This window comes from Ciona robusta, chromosome 4 (assembly GCF_009617815.1).
Source record: "Ciona robusta chromosome 4, ASM961781v2".
Taxonomy (NCBI): domain Eukaryota; kingdom Metazoa; phylum Chordata; class Ascidiacea; order Phlebobranchia; family Cionidae; genus Ciona; species Ciona robusta.
In genome coordinates this window covers 6,148,204-6,163,809 of record NC_143238.1, presented here as the reverse complement: position 1 = coordinate 6,163,809, position 15,606 = coordinate 6,148,204, and the positions used below count along the sequence as shown (strand labels likewise).

At 33.3% G+C, this 15,606-nt stretch overlaps 2 protein-coding genes across 4 annotated transcripts in view; both read right to left on the bottom strand.

Annotated features, from left to right (window-relative positions):
• The window catches only part of LOC149737105 (ATP-binding cassette sub-family F member 1-like), a 39,205-nt gene extending 31,390 nt beyond the window's left edge, over positions 1-7,815 (bottom strand). Inside the window, exon 1 of the mRNA XM_089876271.1 lies at positions 7,802-7,815. The gene's annotated coding sequence lies outside the window, so the exon portion shown is untranslated. The remainder of the gene's footprint in view (positions 1-7,801) is intronic.
• The window catches only part of LOC149737104 (E3 ubiquitin-protein ligase UBR4-like), a 59,667-nt gene that overhangs the window by 19,857 nt on the left and 24,204 nt on the right, over positions 1-15,606 (bottom strand). Inside the window, exons 49-74 of one of the 3 annotated variants that reach the window (XM_089876255.1) lie at positions 15,268-15,329; positions 14,666-14,830; positions 14,270-14,387; positions 13,811-13,948; positions 13,359-13,426; positions 12,708-12,854; positions 12,014-12,217; positions 11,612-11,667; positions 11,008-11,183; positions 10,358-10,596; positions 9,885-10,056; positions 9,336-9,463; positions 8,791-8,980; positions 8,409-8,548; positions 7,847-7,993; positions 7,250-7,414; positions 6,614-6,766; positions 5,698-5,870; positions 4,572-4,941; positions 3,856-4,412; positions 3,437-3,575; positions 3,152-3,254; positions 2,634-2,839; positions 2,152-2,259; positions 1,763-1,900; positions 179-353 (exon numbers count right to left, since the gene is read on the bottom strand). In XM_089876255.1, the coding sequence (XP_089732381.1) occupies positions 179-353; positions 1,763-1,900; positions 2,152-2,259; positions 2,634-2,839; positions 3,152-3,254; positions 3,437-3,575; positions 3,856-4,412; positions 4,572-4,941; positions 5,698-5,870; positions 6,614-6,766; positions 7,250-7,414; positions 7,847-7,993; positions 8,409-8,548; positions 8,791-8,980; positions 9,336-9,463; positions 9,885-10,056; positions 10,358-10,596; positions 11,008-11,183; positions 11,612-11,667; positions 12,014-12,217; positions 12,708-12,854; positions 13,359-13,426; positions 13,811-13,948; positions 14,270-14,387; positions 14,666-14,830; positions 15,268-15,329 (4,437 nt within the window). The remainder of the gene's footprint in view (positions 1-178; positions 354-1,762; positions 1,901-2,151; positions 2,260-2,633; positions 2,840-3,151; positions 3,255-3,436; positions 3,576-3,855; positions 4,413-4,571; positions 4,942-5,697; positions 5,871-6,613; positions 6,767-7,249; positions 7,415-7,846; positions 7,994-8,408; positions 8,549-8,790; positions 8,981-9,335; positions 9,464-9,884; positions 10,057-10,357; positions 10,597-11,007; positions 11,184-11,611; positions 11,668-12,013; positions 12,218-12,707; positions 12,855-13,358; positions 13,427-13,810; positions 13,949-14,269; positions 14,388-14,665; positions 14,831-15,267; positions 15,330-15,606) is intronic. The other 2 variants (XM_089876257.1, XM_089876256.1) reach the window with 2 other exon arrangements.

Below are 15,606 nucleotides of genomic sequence, written 5' to 3'. Positions count from 1 at the left end.
ACTTTTCCTTTTTAAGTGGAAAAAGTGTTATATATAAATCCAAAAAGAGGTATCCGAATATTTTACTAATTAAAACAGAAAAAAAAATTATGGCCAGTTCAAATAAAAGAGTAAGGAACAAAATATAGAAAGTCATATAATTCAAAAAAGTAATATGAGAATATTTCATAAATCTCACCAATTGTATCAACAGCACAACATGGACGAGCAGTGACCGTTATATCAAACTTGGCGTATTTAGAGAACCCACAAACATTGCAGAGGTACGGGTCCTTCTCATCATAATTGATGCTTCTGCACTTGTGGCATTGGAATACATTCTCTCCACAGTTGCCACAAATACCAGGGTTGGCCTGGAACAAAGTATAAAGAGTTAATACGGTAGGTATTTAGCTGGTGAAATATCCATAGTTTATGAATGAATGTAACTTGCGTGTATGGTAAAATGACAGTGGTTATAACACAGATGTTTCATACAACCCCCTCTTGTAGAGTTACCATGTATGTTACTTTGTGGGTGATTGTTTTTTCTATGTGGTTTACAATTTAGAAACCTATTTAATCCATTCATGCTTGTCACTAATTAGATGACAAGCCATTTTGCTACCTAAGAGTGACCACTGAGTTGGGGTATTGAAGGTAAGTGCTTTACCCAAGGACGCATTCGCCCACAATGGTAGCAGTTACAGTAAAGTTACATACATAATACTATAGAGTTACCTGAAGTTACGTACACAATACTAAAGGTACATACACAAAACTAAAGGTCCATACATCATACTATAGAGTTACAGTAAAGGTACATACAGATTACTAAAGGTACATACACCATACTAAAGGTACATACACCATACTATAGAGTTACAGTAAAGGTACATACACAAAACTAAAGGTCCATACATCATACTATAGAGTTACAGTAAAGGTACATACACAATACTAAAGGTACATACACCATACTATAGAGTTACAGTAAAGGTACATACACAAAACTAAAGGTCCATACATCATACTATAGAGTTACAGTAAAGGTACATACACAATACTAAAGGTCCATACATCATACTATAGAGTTACAGTAAAGGTACATACACAATACTAAAGGTCCATACATCATACTATAGAGTTACAGTAAAGGTACATACACAATACTAAAGGTACATACATCATACTATAGAGTTACAGTAAAGGTACATACACCATACTATAGAGTTACAGTAAAGGTACATACACCATACTAAAGGTACATACACCATACTATAGAGTTACAGTAAAGGTACATACACAATACTAAAGGTCCATACATCATACTATAGAGTTACAGTAAAGGTACATACACCATACTATAGAGTTACAGTAAAGGTACATACACCATACTAAAGGTACATACACCATACTATAGAGTTACAGTAAAGGTACATACACAATACTAAAGGTCCATACATCATACTATAGAGTTACAGTAAAGGTACATACACAATACTATAGAGTTACAGTAAAGGTACATACACAATACTAAAGGTACATACATCATACTATAGAGTTACAGTAAAGGTACATACACAATACTAAAGGTACATACATCATACTATAGAGTTACAGTAAAGGTACATACACAATACTAAAGGTACATACACAATACTAAAGGTCCATACATCATACTATATAGTTACAGTAAGGTACATACACAAAACTAAAGGTACATACATCATACTATAGAGTTACAGTAAAGGTTCATACACAATACTAGATAGTTACACACCTGCACTGAAGCACTGCATCTTGGACATTGTAATGTTTCAACAGAAGCTGATACATTCTCATAAAAATCAGTAAACTCCAACATCAGATTGGTTGCTACTATTGGGAGGGGAAGGTCGAATCGGATTTCAGTTTCGCCCTGTAAGTATATGTTGGTGTATGGAAATACAGAGGTAGCTTCAAATTTTTTAATTTAAAAATTAAAAAAATGAGGTATTTTATTTCATATGGGAATAAAAACTAACAAAGTTGTTATTTGGCCAATAAATGAATGAATGCAACTTACTTTATCTTTGCGTGGCCGAATAAACGACACTCATTATGTAAAACAGTGATTATATTTTATAAATTACAAATACTTAACAAATACAAAGTTGTATGACAAAATACCTGAGGTACAGTGACCGACTTAGCACGATGCCACATCGATGGTTTGTTCTTCAAATCCACGATTGCTGGAACTTTCTTATTGTTGTAATACATGACGGCTGTTCGAATCTGTTAAAGTGTAAATGATCTTAGTCAGCGGGCAAGAATTACAAATGATTTTATAGCGGCTCATTTGGTATAAAACGCAGGGTATTTCCAACGTTTCATCTGCTTTATAAAACGTTGTCAATATACTATATTTACATTTATAACATGTTTTGTGCAAATAATTAACTTATAACATTACTTTTATATAATGAAAAACAAAGCCTATTTCCAACAATTCGTCTGCTTTTTAAAGCATTGTCAATACAAAATACACTACATTTATGGATTTATATACATATTATTATTATTATTATTATTATCATTGATTTTACCCCAAGTAATTAATATTACGTAATCATATGATGACAGTGTTATTCTGATGCACAAATAATCACCATTTTTGTCCGTTTGATGTCGGTCACTTTAAAAGTGACCCGTTGTATGTTATAACTCCCCACAAGCTTAATGATTTGTTGCGTTGTTGTGTATTTAGTATCAGCTTTAAGACTAGCAAGCTTAATGTTGGTGTATGGGATCTCGGGCTGGTTACAAACCAAACATGGGTCATTCTCCAGGTAAAAGCCATCAAACTGAACATAATCTAAAAAATATATATATAATGTTTAAATATAGTCTAAGAAAAAATGGTATTGTTTAAATTGTTCAAACGCAACCCCCCAAAATATGCAATTCTAAAAAAAATTATGATTTTTTAAACATTTATAAGACATTTATCGACAATTGCTTCAACTCAGTGGTTCTTTTTTGATTGCTAAAATTATCATCCATGCATATAAAAAAAATAAAAAAGTTGTTGGTAACGTATAAGCAAGCACTAGATGTATGCTACAGAGCAGCATAGTTTTCCAAAACGGAAGATAAAAAATATTTATGATAAAAAAACATCACCCACTTGATAATTGGTTGTAAAGGATAGAGTTTCGGTGATTTGATAAAAGTTGGTTTTCTTGTTGCAGTAGTTTAAGTGTAGCACTTGTGTATTGACTTGCTTCGGTCTGAAGACACAGGATAAAAATATTGAAAAAAATTAAAACTAAAAAAATAGAAAAAGTAAATACTTAAAAAACAAGTTTAAAAGAGCTTAAATTGTTTAGGACTATTTGTAGTTAAAAAAATAGGAATAAAAGCAGAGCTCTTGAATAAAATGGTTTACGCCTAATTAAAAACATAAGCTTACCTCTGATAATCCACTGTTCATGGATAAGTAGCCGAGAAGATCGACGAACTGCGCTGCTTTCCTTCCATAAGAGGGCACTAGAGGCCACATTAGCCACAATGTTCGAAGTAAGCGTTGTTGGGAAGATGTGTTCGTGTTTCTAACAAAAATATAAAGTTTAGTCGCGTTACAGAAATATAATATATTTTATTTAATGTTTTTGCTTGAGTGTATTGTTGCATTACTTTCCTTGATGAAGTCTTGCCGAATGGCAGACGAAACATCGAAAATTTTTATATTAGAAAAGCCGCTAATAGATTATTTACATATGTGTTGGGGTAATGAGCCAAATTTGGCTTAAATCCCAGATCTTTGATAAGGACCTCACCCACATAGAATAGAACAATTACATTTTAATTAAAATGAAACATTTTAAATACCTGAACAAACCAAGGACCAATGAATGGCCACACCATCTGAAGCTCGTGGAATTCATATCAAGCAAAAAATGCGTCAAGAATCTCAGAAGTGCTGTGTCATCTATACTTTCCATTATGATATCTGAAAGTTGCTGACTCATAATCAGATCTCCCGCTTGGCTCGAAGAGTGGACGTCAGTTTTCGAATCTTTCGCCGATGTTTTCGAAGAGACTTTAACAACCTTTTTCTTCTCAGAGCCTTGATTAGGTGTGATAGCACATTGTAGTAGCTTCAATACAACAGACGCCACATTCTCATCCACTCTAATGCTCATATTTAATAACAAGGGAATACAAGACTTCTTCACAAGGCAATACTTCTGCCAATTCTTGGTCCTACTTTCAGCGATGGCAAGACACTTCTTGATAGTTTCAACCAGAATAATTAGATCATCATACGCGAGATTTAGACCAGCAGTTGAGTGAGTCTTCTCCAATGGATTGAATTTACAGCAGTCTTGGCACGCACCAACGAAAGCATCAAGAGCATGCAAGTCACGCTGTTCTCGGTAGTTTTCCTATAAAAGAAATTAATATCACTTAAAAATTTTTTTTTAATAACCAGATTCCACCTCTAACATTAAAGGAAAAAAAATATATAGCAGATTACTTCATTAAAAAATTAGAACAAAGTAATATTATTCATATGTTGGTAAATATACAGGCAATGCATGAACCTTTGATCCAGTAATGTAGAGCAACAACTTTCTTGCCCTTTTTCTACACAGCGATGGAACGTATGCGAACATCATGTAGTCAGATAACAACTGCTTCCATTGAGTTCCAAACAAAGACGTAACATCCGTGTCCGAAACTGTCGAAAACTTCCGGACTTGGTAAGCGAGATTGAAGGACATCTCAGTCACTAGGCGGAGGTAGAGCTCAAATATGGCTCCCATATGGCTCTGTACATACTGGTGTAGGAAGAAGGGAGACATATCTGCAGCTACATGTCGTGTTGTTGTACGTAAGACGCTAGTTGGGTTTGAAGTGTCCGTGTGTTTCTGATCAACTTCTTGGAACTCCCAATGCTCGTGATACAAAGTGCTGGATGTATATTACTGGACATGTATATTCAACTGTAAAAAATTCTGCAAATCTAACCCTAATCTGGTGCTCATTAGAGTTTGATGACTCTTGTGTAAAAAATACAGTAAGGACCTGGTTCTACGAAAATGTAACAGACAAAGTCATGTTCAACCAATTGTATATTAAAAGAGATACATATTTTGCCAAAATGGCATCGTCAGTCTATTATTATTTAAATCTATATGTTGGTAGTTTAGTTAATAAGGATCTGGTGCTACAGAAACAGAACGAACAAAAATCAAATTATTTAATTAATTAATGCATAAACCACCCTAAGGTGAATTCCTAGTAGGCTAAAAGTCATAGTTATTCAGTTGGATTGAACAATAGATCATATCTTTTTACTGGTATATCATGTTTGCCGGTACTTAAACTAAAAAATTAACAGCATATTTATACATAAAAAAAACTTAAAAATTGACGGCATATTAATACATAAAAAAAACTTAAAAATTAACAGAATATTAATATAGTAGGATGGGGGAAGATGGGACACCTTTTCATTTTGTTTTCTCTTTCCATTTGGAAGTAAACAAAGAACATCCAAAGAGTTATGAAACCATATCCTTACGACTTCCACAGACCGTTGTTAATTCTTTAAAACACGATCAGGCTATTTGGAAACTATCTGTTAAAGGTGTCCCATCGTCCCCCACCCTACTATACATAAAAAAGCCTAAAAATTGACAGCATAATAATAATAAAGGGACCTACTTAAGCAAATTGTAGCAAAGGTCAATAATTTTCTCTTCCGCAAGTATAGATGCAGTTTGTGAATAAACATTTCCACTCTGCTCATATGTTGGTTCTAACTTATCATCTTTCTTGGGAACGAGAACAGATTTTGACATCATCACGCTCAATAACCGCATCATAATCACATACACCTGGTGTGAAGGAAGTGGTTATTTGTATGCAGTTTGTCGCATATGTAGCTTTAGTTGTAACATCCATATACTATATGTAACTTTGGGTTTTACATTTATATATTATATATAACTTTAGGTATAACATCTATATAATATATTAATATATATATATGTAACTTTACATATAACACCCATATAATATACATATGTAACTTTAAGAATAACTTTCATATAGTATATTGAACTTTAGGTATAACATATACATATATTATATGTAACTTTGGGTTTTACATTTATATATTATATGTAACTTTATGCATAACATATATATATTATACATATGTAACTTTAGGTATAAAATTCACATATGATGGGGATAAACAGGTAAATATGTTCCTAATTTTCCGAACTGTAGATCTAAAAGATTAATAAAAACCTACAAAACAACTGCATAATATCATTGAATCTCAAAATGTACAGTCATGAACATTAGGTACTTACTTATGAATGCTTAGTAGGCATTATTAGCATGGTGACTTAACATTAAAATGCATGCGGTGTCACATGTCACCCTAGCTTTTTAATCAGCGGTAACCGTGACATTATAGGATTAACAACAACTAAAAAAATATTTTACAAAAAAAATGCAAAACATGACTGAACTCATTATAAAAATGTCTGGCCTATAAGCATAACTGCAGGAATGTTACCCCAGATTTTGCCCAGAATTAAAAACAAAATCTATTCTCATATAAATTTACCTCATGTGTAGGAGTACGTTGTGCCATGCTCACTGATCCGCTGGTTTGGCAACCTTCTTTAAGATGACTGATGATGGTAACCACTATATGTCGGTGTAAATCACTATGTGATTGTTCAGTGAAATCTAATGTTGATATAAGAGTGGCCACCACCTGAAAAATCGGTAAAATGAGTTTTAAATTTACATACATTATTACATTTCATGGTACAGGAAAAAACAAAATTTAAAAACTATTTTTGTACGACTGGCAATTTGTAAAGCCCATTATGACAAATCCACAGCAGTGATTGGTATAGTAGGATGGGGAAAAATAAGACACACTTCATTCTATTTTCTCGTCTAGTTTGGTAATAAACAAAGAACATCTAAAGAATTATAAAACCGACTCCCATAGACTGTTGGTAATTGATTAAAATACAATCAGGATATTCAGATATTATGTGTTTATACCCAAATAGAAAAACAATTACACCAAAATTTCCTGATATTTTGTATGACTGACAATTTGGACAGACCATTACGACAAATTGTACAACAATTTTAAAAATTATTATTTATAAATTAGACTGACAATTTGGACAACAATTTTTTATAAAATTTGTAAAGCAAACAACAGTAACCAGCATATTCATACCTGAAAGAATGGAATGCTATTTTCCCCTCCAAGTTTCTCTATCTCACTGAGTCTTGAGAATAACTTGGACAAAATGTTTAATCGTAATTCCATCAATCTTTTTTCACCAATTCCGTTGTTTCGCTGCCGAGTTTCCTCCTTGCTCGTTGAAGCGTGAACACTGGTCTGAAATTTATGAGATTTTTATAGTTTCGCAAAATTTTTTTTTACATTTTACAAAAAAATTTTTTTTTCTAAATGTGTTTTTTTGGGGGGTATGTTTTAAAAACTTGTCTCCTATTGCTTTTAAACCTAAGATTCATATAATTGGTATTACTCGATTTTTTCACAAAGCAATACCATGAACCAGACATACAGAACATTCAAATGTAAAATTTTGCAGAAATCTTAGGTCCCATGACAAGCCTTACCTAGGGATCTTATTAATAAACAACAAATTAATAAACAACAAATTTCAGCATCTGGTGCTACAAAAACATAACAGACAAAATTCGAGTCCAACCGTTTGTAAAATAGAATATATATTTCGCGTAAATGGCATTGTCAGTCTATTATTCAAATAGAACAACAAATGTCTCTTATACTAAACTAACATACCACATTTTCATCCACTTTTTCTTCTTCTTTTATAACAAATGTAGTTTCACTCTCCGACAAACTGGCGTTGTTTTCATTATTATCGTTGCCCTGATTATCAGTTGGGAGGGAATCACTTTGATTCTGTTCTGCTGCTTCTGCCCCTTGCTGCAAATGTAAGAAATAAGTTGATAAGGTAAACAGACACAAAACCTTCTATCCATATAATAGAATACACTCAGTCTTGCCAGATGGCGGACAAAACATCTGAAATACACAATACATTTTACATAGAATTATATAGTAATGCTATAATTTTACAATATATCTTAAAACATTTTTGCATTAGAACTAGCATTGTGTTAGGAAAGTCACTGTGCACTGTTTTAATATTTTTTTATACTTCTGGTTAAGGTGTTTAGAAAAAAAAAAGAGGGGCCTGTATTGATGCTAACGGGGGTCACTTTCATCATCATTTATAATTATTATTCATATTTACCTCCTGGATTCTATACTAAAACATGTCTGTTAATAAATATGCGAGTTACTTTATCCTAATTTTAAAACACAAGTGAATTCCCACCTCTTGCTGTTGAAGACTGAGAGCAATCGCGTATTCCACCATCCTCTCATCATCTGCATCCGGGAGCAAGAGGAGAGGAGGAAACTCCATCCCCATCAACATATTCTCAAAATCCTGTCGCTCCTGTCTTTCCATCGAGACTGGGGATTATAATAATGTGTAAGTTAAAAGGGCTAAACTGGGAAGTCAGGCATATTATACTTGTATTTTGGCTCTTAGCCTGCGACCCCCTTTTTAACAAGAATTGGCAAATTAAAAAAATATTTTGTTAGTGCAGGTAGAGTTTAATTTGGTAATATAGTTGTTTTTTACAAAAAAACATTAATTTGTTGAGTGTGAACCCTCCAGAACTTCTGGACGCTGGGAATATTTTTAATCTTACAATCTATGAGACCTTCTTGGTTCTCTCCATCTTGAGCAATAACGTGCATCATATCAAAGTGAGATCGTTCATCCTGATCTTGGTCTCTTGGGTCCTCCCGTGCAGCTGGAGGTTGGTTGTCACTCCTTGGGATGAATCTTTCTTCATTAGAAGGTTGATCTTCACCAGAGTTTGACATCATCTCTTGGATCTGAAGATAAAATGTTATAGAAAATGTTAAAGATATAATAATGTAAAAAACATTAAAAAATGGTATGAAAAATGTTATAGAAAATGTTTTAAAACATGTTAGAAAAATTTTTATGGAAAATGTTATAAAAAAGAGGTTATAGAATAGATTATAAAAAATGTTACAGAAAAATGTTATAGAAAATGTTATGGAAAAACGTTTTAAAACAATGTTACAGAAAATAATAAAAAAATGTTCTAAAACACACAATTATAGAATGTGTCATAGTTGTTTATGTAACAAAAAATCTTTGCTGTTTTTATAGAGATATTCCTAGGGATTTAGGCCATGATTGACCCATTAGTTTACTCCTTACTTGTTGAAAATATTGGACTTGACTTTGTATACCAGCTGGATGTTCAAGCTCCAAACTATCTGGTTCATCCTCGTGTCTCCTCATGAGATGTTCCTCTATCACCATGGCTACGTCATCTGTGGTGTATGCTTTTAGTAATAACTTTGTATCAATATATACAGTAAGCGAGTTATAATAAGCAAGGGGAGCATGTCACAGCTAATTTCTAGGAGGGCAGGGTAGGCCCATTACCCCTTGTATGCAATTTATTCTATATGTGTGAGGTCCACAGCGTGCCCTGCCATGGGATTTAGGCTTGGAATGGCCCATTACCACAATATAGGCCCTAGAAAAAAAAACACCTTAAAAAGCCGAGTCTTTTGCTGCCTCAATGAAACAACCCTACTGAACATTGCTCCGTGTAAAGAGTTACCATTGGCAAAAAGTTTAAAATCATCAGCATAGTCACATCTGGCACATTAGGTGACTGAAAAAACATCAAAGAAAAGCGGGGCTTTTGACTTTCCAGCGAATACACTCTGCCGGACATTGCTAAAAACAAATAACTACCATTTGCAATATCTTCAAAATCGTCATCATCATCGTCGTCATCGTCGTCATCATCTTCGTCATCATCGTCGTCGTCATCATCATCTTCGTCATCCAGAGTTCCTTGGGCTGTTCCTCGGCTACTGATGTGGGAGCCAGGACGGTCCTGGATTGTTTGTGTCTCCTGCATCACCTGGAGGAAGAAAATTTTTAAAAGGGAAAATATTGATTTTTTGACAAAATAGAAGGCACTAGTGAAGAATCTTCCGATAGGTTACAGATTAGGCTGGTTGAAAGTATTTGGATTGGTAGTTAGGGGTTATTAGGTAGTGGTTATATGGGGTGAGTCTGGGGCAGTGGTTACGTACATGGAGGACTCTTACGTACATGGAGGACTCTTCATTAGCACCGAATAAAACTTGAATTGAAAACAGAAGTTATTGTAAAAGGGCAAGGGGAAACAATAATAATATAATATATGATTAATTGATCACCAATGGAGTTGGAGCCGAGGATTCCACGGATGGTGGTGAAGTGGATCTTGTGCTTGGAGGAGTATCTGAAGATTTACTCGACCTTCTCATCTTTCCCATCTCCCCTTGCTCCGCACTCCCTTCTACCCTTAGGAGGCGCACAAGAGCAGATTTAGCAGCGTAACTCACTCGTGGATTCTCGCATGATAACAGGTCAAAGTAGATGCCAACCACTGTGTCTATTGTGTTGGGAACTGACGCTGTAAAAATGAAAAGTTTATTAGGAATTTTAAGGGTTTATCATAAGTTTTATGTGTTTATTATAAATTTTATGGGTTTATTATAAATTTTATAGTTTGTCATAAATTTTATGAGTTTATTATAAATTTTATAAGTTTATCATAAGTTTTAGAAGTTTAATAAAAATTTTATGAGTTTATTATAAATTTTAAAGTTTGTCATAAATTTTATGGGTTTATTATAAATTGTATCAGTTTAAATAAATTTTAAAAGTTTGTCATAAAATTTATATAGGTTTGTCATAAATTTTAAGTACCGATGAAAAAAGTACCGATGTTGCTTTTGGGAGTAGTGGACAAACACAGGTGAAAAAAACTAACAAAGTTTTATATGTGGTAACTCTACACCAACACTGGTACATAACCCACTACCTGACACTGCGTGAATAACATCCACCATAACTTTGACTGTCACTTCAATCCTTGTAAGACCAGGCAAGCACTGCGGTGTAAGTAGCTTGCTACGTGGTTTGTTTGACAGCAATCTCCAAAATGCCGACATCATTTTAGAAAGAAGTTGTGCATGTAGTTCACCATTGTCAGCAGGCCTGTGTGGTGGCAATGTTAGTATTATGTTACTTCTGCTACCAGGCCTAATGTGAATAATCATATTCTTGACGTTTCATTTGCCTAATAGTTTATATAAAAATTTAGTCCATATTCTGTTACTTCTGCTACCAGGCCTATTGTAAATAATCATAGAGTATTTTCAACGTTTCATTTGCCTTACGGCAAGACTTCATCAGAAAACATATTTTCTAATACTAGTTTATATAAAAACTGAACACCGTATTCTGCTACTTTTGCTACCAGGCATACTGTAAATGATCCTAAGCTGCTCATCTGGTATAAAACTTAGTAATTAAAAAACATAAATGTATTTCTGATAGTCCTAATAAAGTCTTGCAGGATGGCAGACAAAACCTCAGAAATACAGTCTTTTTTATACAAGATGAGATGCAAAAAACTTGCTTACTTGTCTTGTTTAACTGATGCATCTTCCTCAGGTGAGCTAGCTTCGAGGTCAATAATCTAAAATATTTAAACTTAATTATAACTTCCATAAGTTTATACAAAAGATTTGGTTTCCAAATAAAGTTCATGTTATGCACCACAAAAATACTGGTTTTAATACTTAATGCTGCTAGCGATATAAAAACGTGGGTTCTTGGGTAAAACAGTTAACGAACATTGCTTAACCGAATGGTCAATTATTTGGTTGTCCAAAATTGCAGTCATAGACTATCAGATATAAATTATTACACAAAGTTTTCACATAAGAATTATCCCAAAGATATTATTATAAAGTTCTTGTAAATTATCACAAAGTTTCCACAAATAAATTATCAAGTTATTGTTTTGAAGTCGTTTTACGAACCTGTACATCTGATTTCTCGATATTTTTACCGAGATTTGTAATATTTAGTGGCCTTCGTCTTGCTATTTGCGACAGGTGGCACAGAATACGTTGGAAGCCATCCTCATCTACAAGAGGACATGGGGCAGGAACAGCCTTCTCATATTCAGCAGGAGAAAGCTCGTTTGCGAGAGTTTTTGATGTGTATGTTAGTAACAAACCATCCTAGAAGTAAAATAAATAATATTAATAAGGTGCTATAAAAAGGGTAATGAACCAAATCAGGCCTAAATCCTTAAGGACCTCAACCATATAAAATCGAGGTTCTATAAAAAGAGTGTTGAGGTATTAGGATGAATCTGGTCTAAATTTACAAGTCTTATGAAATACCTTAACATATGACTACAATAATATAACATAAAATGTGAATATACAAAGTTGTGGTAATAGGCCAACTCTAGCCTAAACCCTCAAGGATCTCACCCATATAAAATAAAGGTTCCATAAAACAGTATTTTTATGTCTATGTGCTGTTGAGCAAAGTAGTTAATTGCTTGGTTTTAATCACCAACAAAGTAACAATGTGGTAACTGTAAACATAACGGATTCCCGCTTTAGTTAATAGACAATTAACAAAGTAAATTAATAGATACCAAGAGTAAAGTAATAGGTGCTGTACATGGATATAATTAACAGAATTCTTGTATTTTACAACCTGGTACTTGTAGCATTCAGATTTGGATGAAAACAATTTCACCATAATTTGTTTGACATCGTTTTGAACTTTAAGTGGTAATGGTTGAGTAAGCAAGCAAGAAGTCAACATTGCAGCTTTGTAATGTGTTGACTGTGTTACTAGAACCTGAGGGTATAATCTAAATTATATGAGTGTAAAACGATCGAGTTACTATATTATAAAAATATATATATATATATTGGGATAAATCTGGTCTATATATATATATGAGTGTGACTAGGACCTGAAGCAGTATAATTTAAATTATATCAATGTAAAACCCATAATGCCAATACAAATTATATAAATTTGGACAAAAAATACCAATTTTTTTTAAACATGTTAACATATTGCTGAAAGAATAGAAAACTGCTCCAATTTTTAAAAGATACCACATTTGAGATAAAGAATGGAAAAATGGTTAAATAACCCCCCATAGTAAAAAAGCTTATAGTTAAAACTAAAAAAAAAAATGGGTTAGATTCTAGTCCAATATGAAAATAATACATTAATGTTGCTATACTCTACTCTATGTTGGTAAGGTCCCGCAGCGTGACACGTTATGGGTCCTAGAATTTATGCCAGGATTGGCCCAAGATTAACATACAACATATGGGGTCGTTTTCTCACCTTGTAAAAGTCTTGGAATGAAGATTGTAAAGCAGTCAAGCAGCATGATAGAATATCATCAGCCATACCTGCAATGAATGGGTACATTTTATTAATGAGTGTCGAGCATGTATATACTACACTATATATACATATTGATATTGGTGTATGAATGGTAATTTTTTAAAGTTATATTTAGGAACGTCGAGCGTGTATATACTATACATACATATTAGTATATGAAATTGTATAACACCGTGTTATAACTACTGTCTTGGGCCCGTAAAGCGAAGACAAACAAGTTAAAATTTATTCAATTATCAATAAAGTTACATATGTGGTAACTGGGGTAAAAAGGGCCTAAGTGGGCACGAGATGCCTATAACAGAACCCCCATGTTATAAACTGTCGTTGCCCGCCACAGGGGCAAATAAGTTACATTGATTCATTCAAATTATAACAGCACAACTCACTTGTACTTTGATCTGCAGCCACAGTAGTTTCACTTGATTCACCAGACACCTCGGAATCAGTGTCAATATTCTCGTTTGTTGATTTATTTTTATTCCCACCAGGTTTTATGGTCGAAGCTCCGGTGTTCGTGGCGGTGCCTTCAAATTTGTTAAACATCAATTTAAATGGGTACGCCCATTTTAAAAACCAAAATACAGTCTTTTAGCATTTTTTCCAAATAACAAAAGTCTAATGAATCGTTTTTGGCTGCTTCAAACACCTGTGTTGCTAGAGAGCAGTATGTGACAGTCCGTTAAATATGGAAAATTTGCTAAACTATATTTCGTTCCCAAAGAGTTAAACACCAACTTCTATTAGTTTTTGTCTGACAGAAGCTCTATTCCTCTAATCATTCTTTTACACTTATTTCCAAACAGAATTTTAACGATAATGTCTGTTATATTAAGAACTCATTTAACCTGATGGTGGTTCTTGAATTGGCCATCCAAACACTTCTTTTGTTTTCCCGTAGACTTTTATACTGTCCACAATGGTTGTATCATCAGGGTCTTCAGAGGAACTACATGTCAGTACAATCTGCACAACAAATTCAAAAACATAATTGATATTGCTAAAAGGCATAATTAGGACTTTAAGATATCTTTGCCAGTATTTTTTAAAGCCAGAAGATTTTTACAGATATGTCTTACGACATTTTTTTTTTAATCAAAACGGCAAATAATCTCTTTCAGGCTTTAAAAAAAATATTTAAAAAGTAAGCAATTTAAACAAAAGCACTTAAATAAAAGGACAATTCTGGCTTAAATGCTACATCCTCAAGGACGGCACCTATATAGGATAGAATATTAACTTACCTTTGCAGCATGTTGTATTGACTCAGCTCTAGTAAGTGGTAAGTCAAACCAGCGAGATCTTGACAGCAATGCACCAAATGAAACATATCGGTCGTTTATATAAACGCACGTTGGGGCAGTGAGGCCTCCGCGATTGCCAACCAACACACGAAGTCCAGTTATAACCTGTATAAAGTAATGTGCTGTTGTTGCTACTACACATAACATAATAAGTAAAAGCTTCTGGTAAAACAGATCGTTTTCTGAATGAAGTGTATCAGTTGAAAACTGACAAAATAAGTAAGTAAGTCTTCTAGTTAAAAGAAACTTTTACTGAAAAAAGTTTTCTTTGATGACATAATAAGTAAACAGTATACATAGATTTGATTTTTTGGTAATGGGCAAAAACTGGCTTAAATCCTAGAACCCATGGCTTTGCAATGTTACTCTTATTAAATACAATAGGAAAAGTTTCATTTTGAAACCATTCCTGAATATATCAAACAAATGTGAACAAAACATGTATACTGCAAACATATATACCAATTAAATGCAGGAATTTATTTATAAAGTTTTTAATTTTCGGTATGATAATAACTTTCATGCATTCACCATAAACTTACCATGTTGGAGTTTTTATTGATGATCTCAATACTAAAGAGGCCGTGAGCTGCTACGTACATTCCTAGAAGACAATTAAAAAAACATGGTTTTTATGAACACATACAAGTAGTTTGTATCTGTAGGTTTTTGTTGTAAAATGGGGTTAAAGGTAGTTTATAATGCCAAATTTATTTTGTACCGACATTTTTATTTTTAAACTTGATAAAGGTGATCTAAATAGGACTTCAATGTCTGACAACATGGATTTATATTAACAGAGTTTTTACAAAATATAAACTGTAGTAGTTAATAACTTTAAAGATATAAAGTAAAGCTTGCATACAAGTCTTCATGCCAGA